A 23,738-nucleotide genomic window follows, 5' to 3' on the forward strand; every position below is an offset into this window, starting at 1 on the left:
ATACCCAATATGGGAATATTGAAAGTAAAATTACAATTAAAATCTCATGTACAGTTTTAGGTCAGTTTTAATAGTTATTATGGTATTACACAATAATAATGTTCCAAGCTCACCACAGGAGGTTTAGCAAAGTAAGCTCACAAAATAAAAGGCTTTGTATGTATTTGTGAATGTATGTGTGTGTGCACTAGCATAATCTAGAGGCTCAAATCAACACCGCTGAATTATCTCCATTTTAACATTGATCTAGTTAATGAAAGCTTTTCTTAATCACAGAGAAAATACAGCAAGGTACCAGTCTCTTTGAATTATTCGTTTTCTTCTAGATGTTGTTAGTTTGGGTCATGATTTCTTTATTGTCAACACAAGGAATCAAAGAGTTATTAGCAAACTCCACTTGAAAAACATAACCTGCATTGCCAGAGATGTTCTGTCACCTGAACCCTATCTGTAAATTAAAGCTCACATATTTCTCTTGCAAACTTGGATCATGGTATGTTAAACCCAAGCTAATAAGTGGAATCAATCGCACACCACTGAATTATGTGCTGTATTACAGACATCAGTAATCTATCCATCACATAGCACATCTGCTGCAAATGATCAAACCTCTTTTCAGATTGCTCTATATAAATGCTCCAGCTTCAATTTAACCTGCTGTCTCTTTCTCCAAACATGTCAGGTGGTATCTTCTATATTGTTCCAACAAGTTTGCTGTCAAAGCATGACAGGTATAATCTTTCAGTCTCTATGGAGCTTAAATAGTACATTAGAAGCAATACTCTGTAGCATTATGACTTAGATTACAAACTGTACAATCATATAACAAAGAAAAAGGCCACTAGTAGTTTGTAAAGATACTAAAATGACATATTACTAAGACACCTTTGTTCATAGGTAGCATTGTATAAAATACTAATTTTAGTGACCTGGAATTTCCTTTGCTCATGTCAAAAAATAAAAACAAAAGTATTCTTGTTCTTACCCTGCTTTCCCATTCTATTGATCAATTTGTCACACAAAACAATTATTTCAGTGCTTCTCTCTGGTCATGGTGTGGATTTGGGAAGAAGGTAGGGAGGTGAATAAGTTAGTTTACATGGAAGGCAGAGGACACTTTCAGGAGGAACTTTGGGTGTGGTCTCTGTGTGACCTCATCCCTAAAAAAATGATGTGAAGGGTGCCATTAGAGCTCCTATTTCCCCGATTCTCAGAGCCAAGGTGATGGCCACTAAGAACGCCATTTTCATAGACAGATGCATAAGCAAGCATGTGACCAGGGGTTCAAAAGAAGACTTTCCAAGGCACTTGGAGACCAGGTTAAGGTTCCATGTTGGATTAGAACATCTGATTTGTGGAAAAAGGTGTCCCATACCTAGGGCCCTACCAAATTCACAGTCTATTTTGGTCAATTTCACAGTCATGGGACTTTTAAAATGGCAAATTTCATGATTTCAGCTGTTTAAATCTGAAATGTTATGGCGTGTGTTTGTAGGGGTCCTGACCCAAAAAGGATCTGTGGGAAGGTCGCAAGGTTATTGTGGGGGGGGGGGTTGTGGTACTGCTACCCTTACTTCTGCGCTTGTGCTGGCAGCGATGATCTGGAGCCCAGATCTGAAGACAGAGCAACTGCCAGCAGCAGCCCAGAAGTAAGGATGTCATGGTATGGTATTGTCATCCTTATTTCTGTGCTGCTGCCTGCAGAGCTGGGCCCTCGGTCATCAGTCACCACTGTCTGGCCACCCAGCTCTGAAGGCAGCACCGCAGAAGTAAGGGTGGCACGGTATGGTATTGCCACCCTTACTTTTGCGCTGCTCCTGGCGGGACACTGCCTTCAGAACTGGGTCCTCAGCCAATGTCTGCCGCTCTCCAGCTGCCTAGCTCTGAAGGCAGTGCAGAAGTAAGGGTGGCAATGCTGTGACCCCCCCCCCCTAAAATAATCTTGCAACTTCCAATTTGAGAAACATTGGTCTCCCCCGTGAAATCTGTATAGTATAGGGTAAAAGCACACAAAAGACCAGATTTCACTGCGGGGGAGACTAGATTTCATGGCCCGTGTTGCGTTTTTCATGGCCGTGAATTTGGTAGGGCCCTACCCATGCCCTTGAGGAATCTTTTTGTTGTAGGATGAATGAATACGGAGTTGCTGTTCATCTTCTGATGAAAGGCATTTATGGCTGCAAGATGTACATTTACTGAACTTAGAGATAATTCTTGGTTTTAGATCTAGGTTGTAGTCTGTTACTAGTGGGAGGCTAGAGGATGTGGGGGTAACGTGTTTTGAGACACACCAGATTTGGAATCTTTTCCACTTCTGCACAAACATGTGACAAATCATTATTATTCTGCTATGTAGTAGCACCTCTTTCTCATTCTCTGAATGGAACATCTCTATGCTTTTGAACCATGACTTGGTGCTATAGAATCAACACAAAAGGAGAATGGAGGATGGAGACCCATTCTGAATCTGAGGTCACTCAACAAATACTTAAAGGCACGAATATTTAAAATGGTTACATTAGCTCCAATAATTCCATCTCTGAACTAGGGAGACTGATTCTTGGCCCTCAGACTACAAGATGCTTATTTTCATATTGTGATTCAACCATCTCAAAGGAGTTTCCTGAGATTCACTTTGGGTCAAGACCATTTTCAATACAGGGTGCTTCCATTCAGTCTATCATCCACATTCAGAGTGTTCTTGAAGATCCTACCTGTGGCAGTGGTTCCTCTTTGCAAATTATGAATCATGACATGTCTATATCAAGATGACTGCCAGCTCAAGGCACAAATCTTCAATGACGTCCTATTAGCCACACAAAAGACTATAGATATATTAATGCAGTTGAGACTACAATTGAACACTCAAAAATCTACTCTAACTCCAGTGCAACATCTAAAATTCATAGGAGCCTATTTAGATGCAGTGAAAACCAAAGCCTTCCTCTCACTACATAGGTTCAACACCCTAATCATTTTAATTGACACTGTTCAGATCAGCCCCAAGACCCAGGCCAGAAATTGCCTTCCACTAACCTGACAACAAACACCTTTGAATTAAGTCATGCAGGGTTCCACATGCATTGCCTTCAGGCATGACTCAAAGCAGTATACACACCAAACAGAGACAGATAAAACAACCTACCTCTGACAGTCAAAGACCATCTTGAATGGCGGAAAGATCTGCAGGATATCTGCACAGGGGTCCCATTCATGCAACCACCTCCAACATTGATACTGACAATAGACACATCCTTACTGTGCTGGGGAGCTCATCTAGACAATCACATGGTTCAAGGCAAATGGTCCCCCTTAGAATCAACACTACATATCAACCTATTGGAGCTCAGAGCCATCTGGAATGATTGTTCACATTTCCTATCATTGATCAAGAGCAAACATATAAAAGTCATGTCAGACAACATAGCGTGTATATTCTACATAAACCACCAGGTAGGAGTGAGATCACCATCCCTTTGCGCAGAGACAGTGAAACTATGGAACTGGTGCATGGCAGCAGCATCTTGTCAGCAGTCTACCTGCCAGGTGTGCAGAATACCATAGCGTACACCCTCAGCAGGACATTCTAACAGGAACACAAATGTGAAGTGGAGCCTGTTGTTCTCCACAATGTATTTCAGCATTGGGGAATCCCCAAAGTAGACTTATTTGCCATGACCAAAACCAAAATATGCTCCCAGTACTGCTCCAGATGCCTTCCTCGTTCACTGCAATACAGGTCTCATTTACGCCTTTCCTCTGATTCCTCTCATATCAAAGGTCCTGCTCCGGCTAAGAAATAGTAGCTCTAATGGCACACCCACCCTTCACGATGTTTTTTTAGGGATAAGGTCTCACAGAGACCACCCAAAATTCCTCCTGAAAGTATCCTCTGCCTTCCACATAAACCAACGTATTCACCTCCCTACTTTCTTCCAAAGGCCACATCATGACCAGAGAAAAGCAATATTACCTACACTCAATGTCAGGAGAGCTTTGGCATTCTATTTGGGTAGAACAAAAATTTTCAGAAAAATCTTCTAAACTATTGCTTTCAATTGCAGAGAGGTCTAACGTATCCTCAGTCTCGAAACAAAGATGCTCTGGATGGATATCAAACTGCATTACCTATTATTATTGTACCCACAATCTTCAACCTCCATCTGGAGTTCAATTCCATGAGATCTGTTTCCAATTCTGTAGCCTTCATCAAAAACATTCCCATCACAGAAATATGCAGAACAGCAACTTAGGCAGCTGATCATACTTTTGTGGGACATTATGCTATCACCTATAACTCAGCATCAGATGCTATGTTTGGATTCACGGTATTCTCATCAGTACTAGACTCAATGCCAAAGCCCCACCCCTCCATCAGGGCTCCTGCTGTAGAGTCACCTACAGTGGAGCGCCCATAGGGACACTACTTGAAGAAGAAGAGGTTACTCACCTTGTGCAGTAACTGTGGTTCTTTGAGATGTGTGTCCTTATGGGTGCTCCATAACCCACCCTCTTTGCCTCTGCTTTGGAGCTTTTAATAAGGGTCTCTGTGGTAGAGAAGGAACTAAGGACAGTTCACCCGTGCAGCGCTAGGTAGCCTTGAGGCAAGCCTAAAATCTCCAATCTGAGGCTCAGAGACATGGATACACCTACAGTGGAGCAGCCATAGGGACACAGTAGGAGATTAACATCTTCAGTGCTTCTGGAAATTCAGATTTTTGTTTTAGGAGCAACTTCAAAGAAAACCATCATGAATGAATGGGTCACTCCAGCACTATGGTTTCTGAGAATTCACAGCATTCATTTGGTCTTGTTATCTCCAGTGGTATATTGATGATTTCAACTCAGAGATTTAGGTAGCCTTTGATACTAAGAGTTTCGGGGAATAGTTTTAAATCAGTTGCTGAATTTTTGTTATCTCTTTGAATAATGCAGAGTGTTTATAATTTTTTGTTGTTCTTGTTACAGATGTGAATGGACCACATGCCTTTCCCAGAAAAGAAAAATCTGTGGCCACAGTCTCCTGGAGTTACTTAAATATACTGTGTACGCACTATGGGAAACTTGCTAGCATATATGTATCCATTACAAATACTTTTGACCAAACAATTATTAGTAATACAGGCATGACAGGAACCATACTTTGTAAGAAACAAAAAGTCAGCTTTCAGCACAGTGAGTAATGTGTTCTGTATGGCCATAAACAGAAAGCTGGTCAACACAGCTTGTATGCCTACCCTAAGTAAAATTATCAAAAGGCTATGTGGAAGCTGAAAGAGAGCTTTACAATGAGTATAGAGAAATACAATAGAGCAGGGGCGGGCAAACTTTTTGGCCTGAAGGCCACATCAGGTTTCAGAAATTGTATGGAGGGCTGGTTAGGGGAGGCTGTGCCTCCCCAAACAGCCAGGCATGGCACAGCCCCTGCCTCCTATCTGACCCCCCCAGGTTCTCACCACAATGCCCCCCCCAGACTCCTGCCCCCTCCACCACCCCCCACTCCCTGTCCCCTGACCATCCCCGGAACCTCCACCCCTGACTGCCTCCTGCCACCCCATCCAACCCCCCTCCTTCCTGACTGCCCCTCAGGGACCCCTACCCCCATTCAACTCCCCTCATTCCCCACCCTCTGACCGCCCCAACCCCTATCCACACCCCCGCCCCCCAAACTCCTCTGCCCTCTTTCCAACCCCCATCCCCCGCTCCCTGCCCCCTTAGCACGCTGCCTGGAGCATCGGTGGCTGGCGGTGCGGCTGCACCAGTATGGGCAGCCGCACCGCCCGGGTGCAGCCAGCCATGCACCACGTAGCACAGAGCACCGGGTCAGGCCTGGCTCTTCAGCTGCGCTGCCCCAGGAGCTCACAGCCCCGCCGCCCAGAGCATTGGGCCTACGGTGCAGTGAGCTGAGGCTGCGGGGGAGGGGGGAACAGCAGGGGAGGAGCCAGGGACTAGCCTCCCCAGCCAGGAGCTCAGGGGCCGGATGTGGCCCGTGGGCTGTAGTTTGCCCACCTCTGCAATAGAGTAAAAGGATGAAATACAATAAAGGATGAAAGTCTTTGTGACTACAAAATGTGGCTTTAGAAGTACACGTTAAAGTTAAAGTACACATTAAAGTACCAATATAAGCAAGAAATCCACTTCCATAATATGTTGGTGTAGAAGTAATATTGTATGTGTTGTCTCTGAACCTTGCTGACCTAGAGAGTATATAATGTAAGAGCTGTTAGTCAACTTGACTATATTGCCAGTAAAACTTACAGACAAGTGTTTGGGTTTAAAGGCCATTACCCACAGCTATTGAATGTAACAGAAATTTTAGTTTAGTAAGTTCACATTGAAACTATAGTAAAGGCTATTAAGACACCTATAAACCCAAACCACAGGCCCAAATAATTGGATTTTCGATCCACCTTGCCACAAACTCAAAAAACATAACTTCTCCCAGGGTGCTTGATCTTGCCTGTTAAGAGACTACCATGTACCTCTACTAGACCAGAAGGCTTGTCCACATGCTTTTGTTTCCAACTCCTTTAAACCCACCTGCTTCCAGCACATATCTACATTTCAGGAACGGGGGCCAAGACAACCCAGCATCTAGCACAAAGGATTCCTTCCCAGTAAGTTGTGGAAAATGAAAAAAGAAACAGTTAATTTTATTTTAAAAAATGTTGCCTATAGGCCACACCCCCAGCATAGCATTTCAGAAGTCTAGAGCATGCTATAGGCACATTAAAATGTATTAGGTCCTTAATCATACGTTTCCTTGATTTTAAGGTCTTGGATCTTGCAAATGATGTGGTAATTACAAGATGAGTCAAAATCTGTTTTAGAAGGAGACTCTGGTTACAACTTTAACCATAGAGAGACTACTGTGTCTCCTTAATAAATGGCTCACACTTGTACAACCAAGACAAAAAATTGGGACATCTAGCTCTAAAAACACAAGCCTATTCCATATGCAGTAAAGGAGGGAAGGTCCTTGTTAGCTATCAGCTAAACAAACATCCTTATGTTTTGTCTAAGCTGCCACTTTACAGTAGAGGGCATGCTTCTTGAAAAATATATGACAAAGTTCACCCATGCAAAAGGAGCAGAACAAGGTATATGCACTGATTAACACCTGCTCTAAGGGTTTAATTTGGAAGCTAGTGACTTTGTTCTAATCCTCAGCATTCAGGTGAATTGCATCCATAGTGCCCAATCCAGCGCACACTGAACTCAGTGACACAAAAAGCCTCCCATTGACTAAAATAAGAGAAAGATCCAGAAATATATACAGCAAAAATAATTAACTTTGCTTTATTACCATGGGTTTTCTTCAAATATAGCTGATCCATGACTTAATAAGGAGCTTTTACTTTATGGAAGGTTTGAAGGAGTAGTGACAAGCCATTTCTGAGCTGGAGGGAGAGGGAAAAACTAGACAAACATTAAAATTACAAAGCAGGCTAATTGTAAACAACAGTTTTGTGGCTTTTTGTCTCCAAATTTCTACTTTGTCTTCAGAATCAATCTGGAAATTTTCAAGCCAAACCAATTTTCCAAACCAAAATAATAAAACAGCATTTTGTGTGGCAACTTCAACTCAGAGGAGGTTACCACCTTTGCCTAATAAATGAGGGTCTTCAGTTCCAAAGCTTAGGCAACTGCATACTAGCTCAACATCTCTTGATCTTGAAATAGCACTGTGTGGGGAGAGAAAGTTGGAAATAATTGCTGCTGATGAGACAGAAGCACATGTAAACTCACTAGCAACCCTTTTTACCTCCCAGGCTTAAACTGCAGGTCCACCAGGGGCATTGGCAGGTTTGAAACAGCCCAATTCCCAAATACCCCACTGTGCAACAAGACTTGGTCATTGTTCAGCTGGATTTACTGTACACTTGGCTCTTCTCTTCCTGATTTTGCCTTTCCCCTTAGTCTAAACAAAATGCAGGAGCTAAATTCCTCTTCCTGTTAGGATCCTCTGAAGCATATCACCACTCTTTTGGAATCCCATCATTAGCTATCTGTCTCCTGTCAAGCTCCTTATTCTCACCTTCAAAACTCAACAGATTCTGATCTCACCTACATCTCTATTCTCATTACCCTCCATCCTCTTCTTGGTCCTGTTGGTGCTCCTGTTACTTTTTACTTACTGGTACCTTCTTTCATGCTGTCTCCCTTTACTAGTCTTGCTCTTCTAAGTCAGCTTCTTGTCCTTTCTCTTTAACCCCTAAAGATCTGTTCCTTCAAATCCCTCCTGGAAGTCCACTTCTTCCTCAGAATATTTCCAACCATGTTCTCCACACTTTTCCCTTACCGAACCATTGTCCTGTGTCTTGTTTCTATTTGTTTTGTCCAGCCTTTGCTGCAAGGTCATCAGGAAAAGGGCCATGTAAATGAATGGTGCTATTTTAGTACATTTTATTAACAATAAGAGCAATAGAATGAGATAGTGGTAGAAGTTATGAGTAGCCTCGATTTACCCATGCAGGAGATAAGAATTATGCAGATCAGCCTTTAGTAAAGTACAGGCTATGAGAAATTAATGTGCTGCTTCCTTTCACTATGTAGCAGAAAAGCAGGTTTTGTCTAGGGATTCAACAGAAAGGGCAATGCTTAACAGAATTACTAAGACACTGTAATTGGTAATGGCATTTCAAGAAATCCCATATTAACATCAGACAGCAGTAGGAACTCTAAAGAACCTCACTAGATGATGGATAGAACAATTTCTGAAGTTAAAAAAAAAAACCTCATAACAGGTTTTCCAAAATACAATCTCTTTTGCCGTAAAATAAAAGAAAGTTCTTTAACTAAACTGAGGAGTTGCTTTCCCAGAAGATAATCCACCAATATCCTTTATGCTGGGTTTCTATTGATTCTGTAAGTGCATAACTGGATGTTCCACACCAAGCAGGCTTCCCTACAAAGCTGCAACTATATTGCATTTATATCTAGTCACTTTCTGAGCAGAGTTTAGAGAGGAGCATATGACTTGCTTTTTTCCCCTAAATTGACTATTTTAAATTTTTTTAAAAAGTTTCAGAAATCCTGAACAATAATATAGCCCTTGGGTGAAAAGTATCTTTAACCTAAGCATCTGGCTGACACTATAAATGGTTACAGCTGAGAATAAAATTTAATGGCATTTCCACAAAATGAGTAACATCTGCATGGCACTCAGGTCTTGGGCTAACTGTCATCCATTTGTCATCACCAAAACTTTTGTCCCTTATTAATGTCCTTTCAAAAGTGCCTGATGTTGGAAATGGAAATGCTTTTTAACAGTCCTCCTGGAGACAGTGTGAGACTACACACCCCAGAAAGTTTAAGGAGCCATTGTCATGACTATGAATGATTTAGAAGGTATTGAAACCATAAGAGAACTTGGGCAACAAAATGTATTGAGAATTTAACATGTGACATTGACATAACTAATTTCTACCAATTTCATGTAATGAAAAGCATGTTATTATTATTATTTATTATTATTATTATTATAATACAGTGGTTGGAAACTCACTCTCTCCATAAACATATGAAGTCTTTAGAGAAAATGATATCACAAAGGACCTGTAATGTTGCTTAAGATTAGGGATTAGGCACTATAATACTGTGTCCAGAGCTCCAGCTTCTGGAGTCACGTGATTACATTAAAATTGGAGCGTTTATTAAAAATAAAAAGTTTCTAGTCAGTATGATTGCAAGGTAAACTCGAAAATTATGTCTGCCTGAGTCTTCAAATAGATTAAAGCAATTGCTGGGGAAGGGGATGGACTCACCCCCATTCATCTCAATGGGTGTTAATTCCAAGATCAACACCAACCCAGCAGGGGACTCTGTGTATAGCAGGAGAAGAGTGCAGTGGGTCCTGCCCACTTAAGCAGATACATGCCCAGCTGCTGGGGTAAGTACTTAGGTACACTCTTGCTGCCATCTTGTCTCCCTAGAAGGAGACCAGAGCCCACCCCTACCACTGCCCCATGAGACCTTGTATTATGGTGTGTCTAGGGCCCCACAATTGCCTTAGTCCAGCCCTGTTTATGGTTAGAGAGAGAACGAGTTTTTGAGCAGCAAAATGTTCAAAGGGAAAATGCTATGTGAAGCACTGAGTCCAAAGGCTGGGCTTGGCAGTGAGTATAAGGGCAGGGGAGGGAATCCGAGGATGTGGAGTATCTGGTGTGGAGTGACTATGCCTTAGTCTGCCTATATGTTTAATGGATATAATTACAGCTTCGCAGTGAAGTGGTGGGACTGAACTATGGCAAAGTCCTGACTGTAATTATTTTGTCATAATTCATACAAGTATTATTTTGTTGAAGGGAATATCAGAGGGACTGTAAAGTCCAGTGATACTAGCTGGTTTGTGGTTGTAATATACCACACCTGGTGAGGCGAGACGCACAGATACAACATTTTCCAGACCTTTTAAAGTCCTTTTAACGTTCCTCTTCTGCTCTTGCTTTCATCATTCTGGGTGTAACTTGAAGTTTCTCCATGTGCTACTGAAGGACTCCAGTCACCTATTGTGTTGGCTCTGAATTCTCTGAAGTGTCCAGTTAACTCATTTATTTTTCCTTTGCAATAAGATATTGCGCAATATCTACATATATATTTTTACACATTAGGATTCAAGGCAAAATTATATACCTTACAATGTCAAATGCCCAGATAATTTAATACGTGATACTACGGGATTACCATAGCTTGTTTTCTAAAGTTTCATTTAAATGATACAGTTTCCATGTATTTCATTATCACAAATATTTTGTAATATAACTTATTTCAGAGAGAAATATTTCAGAGGGAAGAGAAGACTATGCAGTTTATTACTATTTGCACTGAAATTCAAAACAACCTAGAGTTCATCAGTTTAACCCCCAAATCCACTTGGTACCAGGTATTCCCTGACTTTCCCATTAACTTTGATCAGAGTTGCTAGCATCAGTTCAAGCATGGGTTCATTATTGCCATCTGAAGGGCCAAAAGAAGCCAATATATGCTTATGATTACATACATACTGATAGAAAATCTTGGCACAAGACTGGCTATAACATAGGTTACTTCTTTTTACATTCAATGAAATTAAAAGGTGGGAAATTCAAAACCAGTAGAAGGAAATGCCTTTGCACACAACATGTAATTAAACTGTGGGATGTATTGCCACAGAAAGTTGTTGAAACCAAGAATTTGAGATTCAGAATGATATTTATGTGGATATCAAGAATATTCAGATGTGTCATAATTATGAGAACATTTTCTGAAGGAATCTTAAATCTTGTGCTTCAGGGTTTAAGCCAATCTCTAAGAGGCCAGGATAAGATTTATTTTGGGGTCAGATTATTCCACGTTTGCGTACTCATAGAGTAATAGAGTTTAAGGCAAAAAGGACCACCAGATCACCTAGTCTGACTTGTATATTGCAGACCACCGACACCACCCAGAACCTGCATAATAAACCTAACCTTACTGTGGGGTTCATGCCCCTTCCTGCTTCTCACCACTGCTGGAGAGTGGATACTGATCCTTTATGGTAGTTAATATGTTCTCAGAGTCCAGTAACACTGAGGTCTGTTAGCAACTGGAGAAGACGTGGAGTGTTCATATCTATGTTTTTGGTTCTGACTCATCTCTGTTAGCAATCTTAATTAATCAAATAACATATGCAGATAAAAATAATTAATTATGATTGTCTGCAGCTGAGTACAGTAAAATAATATTTTTCACTTCTCAAGAGATGAAAAGCAATTTTGTTGTTTGGGATTTTTTTTTCCTGGACCTTGTAACAAACAATATCCTTTGGAATATTAACTTAAATGAAAAACAAAATCATTCAAGCAAGCTATTAGATGATACAGGGAATGTTTGAATATGTGAGACAGTATATATATTGAATTCTTGATTTGGTGATTATCAAAATTTAGTGGTTTTCAAGACACCTATTGATCTTAGTTTTACTTTGAACATGGTTCATTTGTCATATCAACAAACTGTGGTGTTTGCCTCTACAAATATCCAAAATTTGCTTTATATTTATTAATTTCATATAATTATCATTTATTACTTTTACAGCACATGACATGTTGTGGGTTTTTAAGGCATCATCGCTACCTTGAAGAGTTTACAGTCTGAGACCTCCTCTGGCAATAGGGTCTGTGTATTGACTTAAATAGGACCCCTAATGCTCCTAAGGGTTTGTCCACATAGATCCAACTGAGTTCTGATGAAGCAGAGCAAGGAATACTGCAAGTAGATGGTGTAAGGTTATTATAAGGGAGGAAAAGAACATATGGCTGTTTAGTTTAACCTTAGATGCTTCTTAAAGGTTGCTATTTTACTTTTATTTTTCTTCAGTTTTAAAAAATTAAAGAATAAAGTAATTGATGATTTTTTTAAAATTCCTGTTTCTGCTTCTAATTCCACAGCTGTCACTCTGACATGTTAATTGCTTCTCCCTCATGAAGTATTAAAAAAATAGAAATAATCATAATTTGTCATCAGAAATCATAGAAATCAACCACCTCAGTGATATGCATCTTAACTACGTATTTCATGAATACTGAACTACATCATGTCGTTATGGAAACATGTGTATCCTGTGTTAGTGCTGCTGAATTGGCATGACAGTGCGGTTCTTCTTATTCTTTCACCTTATTTCTAGGTCCTCCTGGTCCCCCAGGAATAGTGATAGTTGAGGAAATTACAGAAACCACGGCGACGCTTTCCTGGAGTCCTGGGGCAGACAACCACAGCCCTATCTCCACATACAACTTACAAGCACGTAGCCCATTTTCACTTGGCTGGCAGACTGTAAAAACAGGTGAGAGAAATATTTTTAACATAATATGAGTAGGCTGAGTTCAAAACTCCTGGCTCAAGAGAATAGGAACCACCTACACCAGTTGCAGAGGATGATGAAGAAAATAAAAGATTAATAAGATTATAAAAGAAGATAAAAAAGTAAAAGGTCCAAATTTAAAAATTGCATTTGGATGTCACTTGACAACATGCCTGCAGTGTGGCTGTCCCTGCTGTAGCTGTGGATAAAGAGAGGATTTCTGTCTTCAAATAGTTAATCAGCCATCTTTCAGAAGCATTAAATAAACATACACACACACACACTGATGAGTTTGATTTCCATTACCTCCAGTGATACTTTAATATTGTAAAATTCAGTTCCACATACCACTGGCATATTACACATGAGTTTCAGGTGAGTTAATGATTTACACATTGTCTTTGCTTTCTACAGTTCCAGAGAACATAAGTGGTGACATGGAATCTGCTGTGGCAGTAGAACTGAACCCATGGGTGGAATATGAATTCAGAGTTGTAGCAATCAACAAAATCGGGACTGGGGATCCAAGTGCACCATCTCGAGTGATCAGAACCAGTGAAGCAGGTAAGAACTTTGAAAGACACAAGTTTATTCTGTAGGAACCATCAGGAATAAAGAATTTTTTAAAAACTAATATCTTTCAAAAGCTTCTTGCAGACATCACTGTTGGCAATCACTACTAATCTAGTGTGATGTTTTTTTTCCCAATGGGAGAGCTTGTTCATTCAAAATAAAATTATTCTTTAGTTTGGGAAAACTTCACATAAGATGCCCAGCCCTCTCTTACCTTCAAGTGTTAGGCCATTACACTGTGTATTCTGCTTTCTACAGCTCACTGTCCTCTAACCTGCAGCTCCAGACCCTTCTTGATCCATGATCTCCCCGGAGACTTTGCTGGTTTATGAACAGAATCACACATCATTCTCCTGCAGACTCATACATGACCATTATTCTTTCCTCCTCCCAGGACTTTCTGTTACCTAGTCCCTCTCTGTCCCCTTTTCTTCATTATAAATCCTTCACAAGTTCCATTGTTGTGAAAGTCAAATGAAATCCTACTAGTCCTCTACTCTGTCTGCTGGATCCACTGCTGCTGTATTCCAATCCAGTGCATTCTGGATATTTCCTTGTATACCACAGTGAATTGTGTGTGTGCCTCCGGGGAAGACCCAGAACATTCCTTGTTGTGGCATGCAGTGTCAATAAACCAATTAAGAGCTTTGGACAAAGTTGAAGTAAATGGTGAATTTGTCATTTAGTGCACCTGTTAAAGACAGCACGGTGAACCAGAAATCAGTTGCTACTGCCTCACTTTTGAGAATCTTCTCTTTAGCAAAGAACACTATCCATATAATCAGTACATTATTCAGACCTCTTGGAAATGCAAATGTCCAAAACTTTGGGAGCTTAAGCACAATTTATAGAAAGACTAGGAGGATGGAGAAACAAGTTGTATGTGGCAGAAAGGGAACATGAGGGAATCTTATTTTGAACTATTTAGATGAAGGGACAAATCCAAGGAGAGGATACGTATTTAGGGAAAAGGGTGGGAGACAGAGATGTGGTTGGGTGTAAACATCCAAGCGGATCTCAACTTCTGAACACTTGAGGCTTTTCCCTGTTACTATTTAACATCACGTCTGGTTGTTTTGTTTTCCATTAAGTGACTTGTAAGTAGGCTGTTAATCACATAGAGTAGTTATGTGTTCAAGCTTAAATGAAACCAGCCATGCTTTTGTAACCCATGCCTGCTGGGTGTGGTGCTCTGTCCCCATTGAGTGGCACCTAGATCCTGAAGAGATTGATGAGTCTTCTACAGCCTTGGCTAAGAGCTATGGGGCTTTTAGCTCATGTAATAGAGGATCGTGCAGTAAGCTTCAGAAGTCTGTTGTTTTATAACTGGCATCTGCTGGCCTTACAGTTTTACCATTTGTATAAATGAATAATTAGATGAATAGGTTAGTCACGTCTCATTCTGTTTTCTATCTTTTCATGAGGGGAGATTGTAAGTATTGCAAGTGGTAATGCCATAGTCTATCTGCATTCATAGCTTTGGAATAAAAAGGGTCGGCCTTTGAGCTTTGTTAATTATGTGCATTAGAGCCATAGTTCACTGGTCATAGTTCACTGGTGGTGGGTAACCTGCGGCCCGTGGGCCAAACGCTGCCTGTCAGGGTAATCCACTGGTGGGCTGCGAGACAGTTTGTCTACACTGACCATCTGCAGACACGACCACCCACAGCTCCCATTGGCCAGGAGCAATGAATGGTGGCCACTGGGAGCTGCCGGTGGCCATGCCTGCGGATGGTCAGTGTAAACAAACTGTCTCGTGGCCCGGCAGCAGGTTACCCTGACGGGCCGCATGTGGCCCGTGGGCTGCAGGTTGCCCACCACTGATCTAGTCTGACCTCCTGCACATTGCAGGCCGCAGAACCTCACCCACCCACTCTTGCAATAGAAACCACACATAAACAGTCATTCTTAAAACAGTCAGGATAGATGCAGTTAGTCTGATTGTTATATATACATATTATCTGTAGTCATAATAAAGAACTTTTTTTTTCTGTTTTAAATAGCCACTTTGTTGTTGTTTTAAAAATAGGTTTCACTATACAGTCATAGAACTGCATGCAGGTCGATGGATTTTCATTCCTTCCTGCCAAAGGATACATTTTATCAGACTTCTGTGTCTTGTTCACTCTGTGTTAGTCACACACTACCTCTTTCTCTCTCTCTCTCCTTTTGTTTTTAAGCAGGAGCTCCATATGCTTCATACTTTGCTCCATTACAGTCCGAAGGAAGAAAAGAAAAACAATATGAAAAATACATGACCTACTCTCATTTAAAATAGTGTTTGGAAAAGCTTTTACCATCAGCCTTATGCTTTCCCTGGTTTTGTACCATATGTAGGGCTGGTATTACTCATTCTGTTGAACCCAAATGTTCTAACTACTTCTCTGGCTAGGCAGGTGATACAAATCAGAGAGGACGCAGACATTCCAAGAGAAGCTTATCTCAGATGATAGGCTGCATCCAAAAGCTTATATTCTCTCAGATTTATGAATGCATATCCTGTGTTTTAATGGACCAGATGTATTTTAGGCCATGAATGAGTATTTTTCTCACCATCTGGGTTTTGAAAATTTAATGCTGTAGTTTGCAGTCATGTTATGTGTGGGGGTTGTTTTATTTCATTTCTTTTCAGTTGTTTGCCAAACAAAAGTTGCATTTTCTAATTCATTTCCCCATGACCCAGATGTCCTCCCCATCTCCACCGTTCTTTCCTTTTTCTTTGGACAATTGTTGGGTTTTAGCTGTGAGATTTCAATCAATAATACATAACAATCAGTAGAGGAAGAATATTGGGACTGGATGACATATGTGTTATGCCCCTATCTAGTTGCTGGTACACATAAATGATGACAGTCTACTATTGTTTTTTTTAACTCAAGTGGTAGAGATGTGTGTTTAGATGCTGAAGTGCCCAGGATCAAACCTGCAGGAAAATACACTTGTATTTGCTATTAAATGAAAACTTTGTGACTAATGAACTAAAATAGGGTCATTATACATGATTTTTTTAACACCTTCCCATCCCCAGTTTGATGTTCTCTTTCTTTCCCTATAACATTTGTAACTACAGAATTGTTCTCGTTTTAAGTGTGTGTTTTGGAGTATGGCATGTTAAATCCCATACAAATGTCAATAAATCAATGTATGGCTTTGGAACAAGCTTAAGTAAATGGTGAATTTGTCATTCAATATATGTGTTAAAGACAGCATGATGAACCAGAAATCAGTTGTCCCTGCCTCTTTTTCAGAATCTTCTCATTAGTGAAAACGCTATCCAGTTGTTTGTCTGTTTGTTGGGGTTTTTTTTAAAAAAAGAGAAGAAAAGGAAGATTATTTTTAATTGCAACAAGGGATGGCTTTCCAATTTGTTAAAATATAGAAAGAGAGTTTTAAAATGTTTACTCCTAATGATAACTTAATGAACTACAAATTATTTGAGCATAAGCTTTCGTGAGCTACAAATGCATCCAATAAAGTGAGCTGTAGCTCACGAAAGCTTATGCTCAAATAATTTGTTAGTCCCTAAGGTGCCACAAGTACTCCTTTTCTTTTTGTGAATACAGACTAACACAACTGCTACTCTGAAACCTGTCTTAATGAACTATGTTTATGGAAAACTGACACAGATATCAGTAGTAGCAAACTTACACATTATTCATAGTTGTATAGGGCCTCAGGTATCTCCAGTGCTTCACAGAAAAATATGGGTTTCTGCTTTTGCAAAGCTTACACTCAAAAGCCACAGTCTTGAAACTGGATTCTACATGAAGTCAGAGGTCCATGCCAGTAGATTCAGTTGCAGGACTGGAGCTTAAATGATGGATTTGGAGGACAAGCATAATTATCTCATATACCAGGAAGATATGGGGTGAGAAAAGATTCAGTTTATGGATATGTGATTACAGAGTTATGATGTGCAGGCATAAAGAAGACTTGATTCTTGTTTGTTTAGACAGACTGTGTAAACCAGTTTCAGAGTAACAGCCGTGTTAGTCTGTATTCGCAAAAAGAAAAGGAGTACTTGTGGCACCTTAGAGACTAACCAATTTATTTGAGCATAAGTTTTCGTGAGCTACAGCTCACTTCATCGGATGCATACAGCAACCACATATCACAAAACAGAACCACTAACCCAGGAACCTATCCTTGCAACAAAGCCCGTTCTGTTGTGTGGTATGTGGTTGCTGTATGCATCCGATGAAGTGAGCTGTAGCTCACGAAAGCTTATGCTCAAATAAATTGGTTAGTCTCTAAGGTGCCACAAGTACTCCTTTTCTTTTTGTGTAAACCAGTGGTGGGCAACTTGCAGCCCGCAGGCCGCATGCAGCCCATCAGAGTAATCTGATTGTGGGCTGCAGAACATTTTGTTGACCGTCCTCAGGCATGGCCTTCCGCAGCTCCCAGAAGCCGTGGTTCACTGTTCCCGGCCAATGGCAACTGTGGAAAGTGGCAGGCCACAGGATATAATCAATGAGTCTTTAATTGAAAACTGCACTTTAACATTTTGAACAGAAAACTTCTAAATTCCTTCATTATTACTCATTTTTCTTTAATTTTCTTCCACCCTACTTTGTTTTAACATTCATTCTGTTTAATCAAAGAGGACTTTCCATCTTATTATTTTCAACACACCATTTTCTATTTTTATACATTTTCATATTATGTTTTTATTGATTTTAGTCAACACATATCTTTTCAATAATGCTTAGTAAATTGAAGTGTTCTCTCAATACAACTGGGAAAATCTAAATGAAAAAAAATAGCCCCTGCAGCTCTCCAAAGTATGTTTGGTAGTGCCTTCTAAATGTCCTTCAGCCTCAGATACAAGGGTCCTATTTATCGTGACAGGAGGCAGAATGATGGGAATGCCAGTTCACGATACAAACAGCCACCTGGTTAAATTGCTGGGATGGTTTCTGGTATAGGAAATGATGGACAGTGTTCTGTGGCTTGGACTGTGACCGTACAGGACCTGTGTTCCTTCTCCTTGTCTGTTCTGACATACAGACTGACCAATCACTATAAAGTATTTTCGTAACCTTTTTGGGCTCCTTCGTCCACATCTCCCATTTGATTTCTAGCTCATAATAATACACAGGAGGCAACCTCTCTGATTGTGTCTGGCTGCCATTTTGTCTCTCCTCTGGAGTGGAGTTTTGGTTTTTGTCATCAAGAAACATGGAACAAATGGAGAAGGAAACATCAAAGAGGCGTGGCAAAAAGAAAACATCTTTGCTGTACCTCTTGCGCTAGCATTTTTCCATGGGAGCCCTAGTGTTTTCCTCCCTTTTTTTTCCACAGCCTTGGTATTTTTTTCAGCACATTGGGAAGCTATTTTCTTCTATCCTTGGTCTATTTCCAGTCTCCAGAGCTATTATCTTGAGTTTCTCAGGCTCCCTCACTTCCCAGACGAGTAGTCAACACACGCACACGCCCCTACCTTTCCTAGGCCTGTAGAGCTCATTCCCTGCAAATACTCTGACACCCAAAAAGCATAGCATTTTCTAGGATTTTCTCCAGGTGCTTCTTGGCTCCCAAGAGAGGAGAAATCAGCCATTTATTTGAGCTGAAGTGAATGAACCAGTTCACCAAAACTCATAACTTCAAAATGGAATCCACAGATTCACTCTGCTAGCTGTGGACTAGTGAGATTGCTCTGCCCCTTAGTTTCTGGTCCTCTCTCTCCAATGCAAAGGACATCTTTTTACAGCCAGATTCCGTGGGCCCAGTTTTACTGCAGGACACTTTAGCAACTGGTGACTGCAGAAGGTCTCGTGTTCTACTGGGGAAGATATGAATCCTTCAAGAAAATGTGTGTGGAAAGAAATTTAATTCTTCTCAAAGAGATATGGCTCCAGATACGGCTCCAGTCTGTAAGGACATTTGATGCACTCCACATTTATGGCAGGCAGGTGGCCTCTGGGCTTATGAGAGCTCTGGGATAACACACATCTCGGTTGAGCAATGTGATTCTGCCTCACCTCCAACACAGAGCTGTCACCCACAAGACATGATCATGCCCATGCAGATAATCCACAACAACAGTGAATATATAATTCATCTACCATTTTTTAAATAATTAAATGGAAATTGACAGGTGTAATTTAGTAGCTTATGCAAGCTTGACTTGAGAATAGAGTCTCTTTCTCTCATTGCCCCCCATTTTTTAACCCTTCTTCCGCAAATCAGTAACAGGACTTTATACTAGTACAGTAATTAAATACCCCTGGCAGCAAGAGTTGGAATGGTATCAGGTAATCGACAGAATAATAAACAGGGTTTCCACTTGCCTTAATTTTCTAATTAAACCCTAATCTTGTTACTTAGTTCATATTTAGTTAACATGATTGCTCTTCATAGCTCCTTTCACTGGAATGGATAATACTGTGATTTTCTGGCACATCTAACTCACAGCCAGTTCCAGTAATTCTGTTAATTCTAGCCTTCATACATATTTTATAGGTCCACAAGGTGAAAAGAGCCAATAACATCAATTTAAACATGCCAGATATTCCACGAAAGCAACCGGGCATTTGGAGCCTGGGGGCAGAGCGTCAATTACATTATCTATTCATGGTGAAACATGGGTAGGAGAGAAATTGAGTAGACTTAGAATTTAACCTGCTAATTGTGCATGCAAACTTGATTTTCTGAGCTAATAGGCTGATGACATTTAGTTGTAGAAAATTGTCTATAGGATTAAAAATATAAATAAATCAACTTTCTTCTGAGTTAGGCCTTCCTTGCGTTACACTAAAGAATCAATATGCCAGAGTGAAAAATTGGCTTCTTTGGTCTGGTTTGGGGGGGGTTGTTTTGTTTTGTTTTGTTTTTGTTTGAGCTGGAGAAAAGAGGTTTCAGCATTTCTATTAATTACTGTTAATTTTATTCTACAATCAAATCCACTGCTGTATTGAGATTTGACAATGTTTAAATGGACAACTAAGGCCTTTGAGGGCAAGGTGGCTCCTGAAGGAGCCCCAAAAGCAAAAATAGAAAGAAGATAGTGGACAGGTTGCCCCTCTTGGGTGCCCCTTGATGTAGTGGGGTCCCACTGAGCCCGCCCATTCTACCAGCGTGGGATCCTTCACCCAGTCCTGCTGTGCCAAGCCCTCAAGCCTCCTCTAGCACACACACAGTCAGGGCCACACCCAGCTGCAAAAGGACACTGACACTGAGATCAGCTCTGTGTGCTCAGGGATTGCCCAGCACCCAAGTGAACCCCTTCCCCCCCCCCCCCCCCGCACCAGAGTGTAAACCCACAATTGTATTGTTTTCCTATGCAAAGAAATCTCTACAGCCTAAGATCATGAAAATCGCCCCCTCCGTCAATGTGGAGGAAGATATGCACAGCTTTTCACCCCCCAGTTATGAATTGCACAAACTGGTTTATAGAAAACAAAAACAAGTTTATTAACTACAAAGAATAAATTTTAAGTGCCAAAACAGATTAAAGCAGATTACTTTAGTAAATAAACAAAAACCACAAACTGAGCTTAACACACCAGATAGATAGAATATAAATTAGTAGATTCTCACCCTGAGTGATAAACAGGCTGGCAGATTCTTAAAGCACAAGTCACCTTGGCTTTCCCAGGTTTTCATATACAGGTTAAAGATTCTTGTAGGCTGGGACCATCACTTCCCACAGTTCAGTCCTTGCCCCTCAGCTTTTCCAGGTGTGTTGTTTTGGGGAGAGTGAGGTCCCCTCATAATGTCATTGTCCCACTTTTATATCTTCCCACTTGCCGGAAAGCTCTTTTGCTGTGAACTGTGTCAGACATTTTCAATTGTGTAGTACTATCTCTGTTCACTATTGTTCACAGTTCCTGGGGTAATCCTTGTGCTTGTGTGCATTTCCTCAATCAGCCATTAACATTGTTTGGCCTTTTTACTGTTGTACCTGAAAGGCTGCTCGTGGGTGTTTTCAACCTCACAACATGTTTCAGTAACACATACATCGACAAACTTCCTAACTTCACATATGATGGTAGCACATACAATCCAATGAGATATTAATGTCCAGCAGACCAAGACTTTTTGAATGATACCTCACATGACATACTTTGTACAAAACATATCCTAATTACATGACAGTGGTGAATACTGGGGTGGCAGGGTATCACAGATAGCAACCACTGATTGCATGGGTATGTTTTAAAACAATCCACTAACTGGTATGTAAAATTGCAGGAGCTAAATCCAAGTACAGTATTGTGTGTTACCAGCAAACAAACTGGAAAATTCAAGATATTGTCTTTTGATATTTTCCTGACATCTGTATCACAGCACTTAAGTTCCCAGTTCCTTTTGTTGTAGTTTTTGAGGGACTCAGCCACTATGGTGCAGTCATGCATCAGATATTACAAGTGAATGGCAATTACGCTTATTTAGTACTAAAATTCAAATGTCCTACACACCAAAGAAAACTTAACACTAAGTGTATGCTGTTGTTTCCTCCCCTCCCCCCATTGTTTTCCAGTCAGTTTAATATGGTGCATTACTTCTTCAGAAAAGCTGACGCATTTTCACATCTCGTTCCAGTACAGATGAGGAGGAAATGTTTTCCTGGGAGAATGACAATGTGAGGGCTGGCCTTTCATGCTAAAAAAGATTTTTTTATTTAACATTTGTCAGCTTTCCAGATGTGTACTGCAGAATATATGTAAGGAAAACAAGGACAAAAAAACTGCTGAGTTTGTTGTTACTTTGGTCCTTGGATTAGGAAGTTTTGTCAAGCTGTTGACAAATCTTATTTTTTAACTGAGATCAAAAACCAAGAAAAGATTTTTTTTAAGTACAAGTCTTAAAAGATATAAAAAAACGGTAAAAGAAACAAACAAACAGAAGCTGTAGAAGTTCCTTGAACAAACGTTTTCATAAGGACTAAAAACAAATTTAATAATTTATCTTCCCTTAGGAATGAAGCAGTGTCAAAATCTTCTCTTTTTTTAGATGGGGTGCTTCAACCTTTATATAAATAATATTTTTGCAAAAAAATATCTTCATGAAGATAGCAACTAAGGAGAGGAAGCATGGGTTTGTGAGTAAGGCAGTGAGCTGGCAGGGTTCAGTCCCTGGATCTGCCAGAAATTCTCTGTGTGATCTTGGTCATGTAAACAGTTCACCATGTGAAAAATAAGAGCATAACAATACTTATTTCTATTTTGTCTATTTAGATTGTAATGTCTTCAGGGCAAGGATCACTTCTCCGTGTTTGTACAGTGCCCCATACAGTGGGTTTTGATGTTGGGTATGGCATTTAGATGCTACTGTAATACAAATAAATAATCATAAATTGCTCATGGTACCCTGTTAAAACATGTATTGGTCATTACTCTCCTTGAACATCATAACTTGAATAATTGAAAGAAGGTTGTTTAATATTTCCTTAAATACATAAAAGGGAAACACATACACTGATTGTATTATTATTTATTAACTTAATACCACATTATTCGTGAGGATGGCATTTGTGGACGTGACCACACTAATGTGTTGGGGATGCTTCAGTTTTTAGGTGCTCAACTGGAGACACATTGACCGACATTTCAGAAGAGCTGAGCTACCACAACTGCCATAAAAATCAGTGGAGCTATGAAATGTCTGAAAGACAGGCATAGGACGTTTCAATTATGCACCCCAAAACATGGTGCCCAATGTTTGACAAAGAGGAAGGAAGATAGACCCCAACCACAAAGAGCTTACAGTCTGCTGACTTTAATAATACTGTGCTATCTCCATAAACATTCAGATGACTTTAATTTTAAATATGTAGGTGAGATTTTTAAAGGTGCTGTGCAGCACCACTCTTCCCATTGACATCAATGGAAATTTTACCTTTTGCTTTATTGGAAGCAGACTTAGGCCAATGATGTGCACTGCTGACATTATTTTAATTGCTAAAACCTACTGTATAATAACCAGTTTCTGGGAGCTAGAATTAGTCTGTTGTTGTCAGCATCTATTTCAGCTCATTATGGCAGTGCAGTGAAGGCATGTACTCTAATCACTTTACTGCGCAACATTCAAGATATGTTTATTATTATAATTGGTCTCTTTTGATACTAATTCCACCACATCCTACAGCCATTCAACATAAAAATCCTCATTAAAGTTCATACTATGTATGTGTGTGTTTGTGTGTGTGTTTTCCTAAAGGTAAGTCCAATACTGTTAATAAAAGTACAATTAGCTTGTGTGGACAAGTTATTCATTATTCTTGGACAACTTGCCACTTGTTTGTACTTCATTAGGTTTTGTGCATCTCCTTTTTCCTGTCATGTAGATGTAGCCCTTTCTTCCCTCATATTTTAAGAGCACTGTCAGATCCTTCAGAAAG

At 40.2% G+C, this 23,738-nt stretch overlaps 1 protein-coding gene across 2 annotated transcripts in view; it reads left to right on the top strand.

Moving 5' to 3' along the window:
- CNTN5 (contactin 5) overlaps positions 1-23,738 on the top strand; it is a 969,593-nt gene that overhangs the window by 902,870 nt on the left and 42,985 nt on the right. For both annotated transcript variants that reach the window (XM_073337877.2, XM_073337885.2), the window contains exons 17-18: positions 12,647-12,805; positions 13,238-13,387. In XM_073337877.2, coding sequence (XP_073193978.1) covers positions 12,647-12,805; positions 13,238-13,387 — 309 coding nt within the window. The remainder of the gene's footprint in view (positions 1-12,646; positions 12,806-13,237; positions 13,388-23,738) is intronic.

Source organism: Lepidochelys kempii, chromosome 1 (genome assembly GCF_965140285.1).
Source record: "Lepidochelys kempii isolate rLepKem1 chromosome 1, rLepKem1.hap1, whole genome shotgun sequence".
In the NCBI taxonomy this organism is placed as follows: Eukaryota; Metazoa; Chordata; order Testudines; family Cheloniidae; genus Lepidochelys; species Lepidochelys kempii.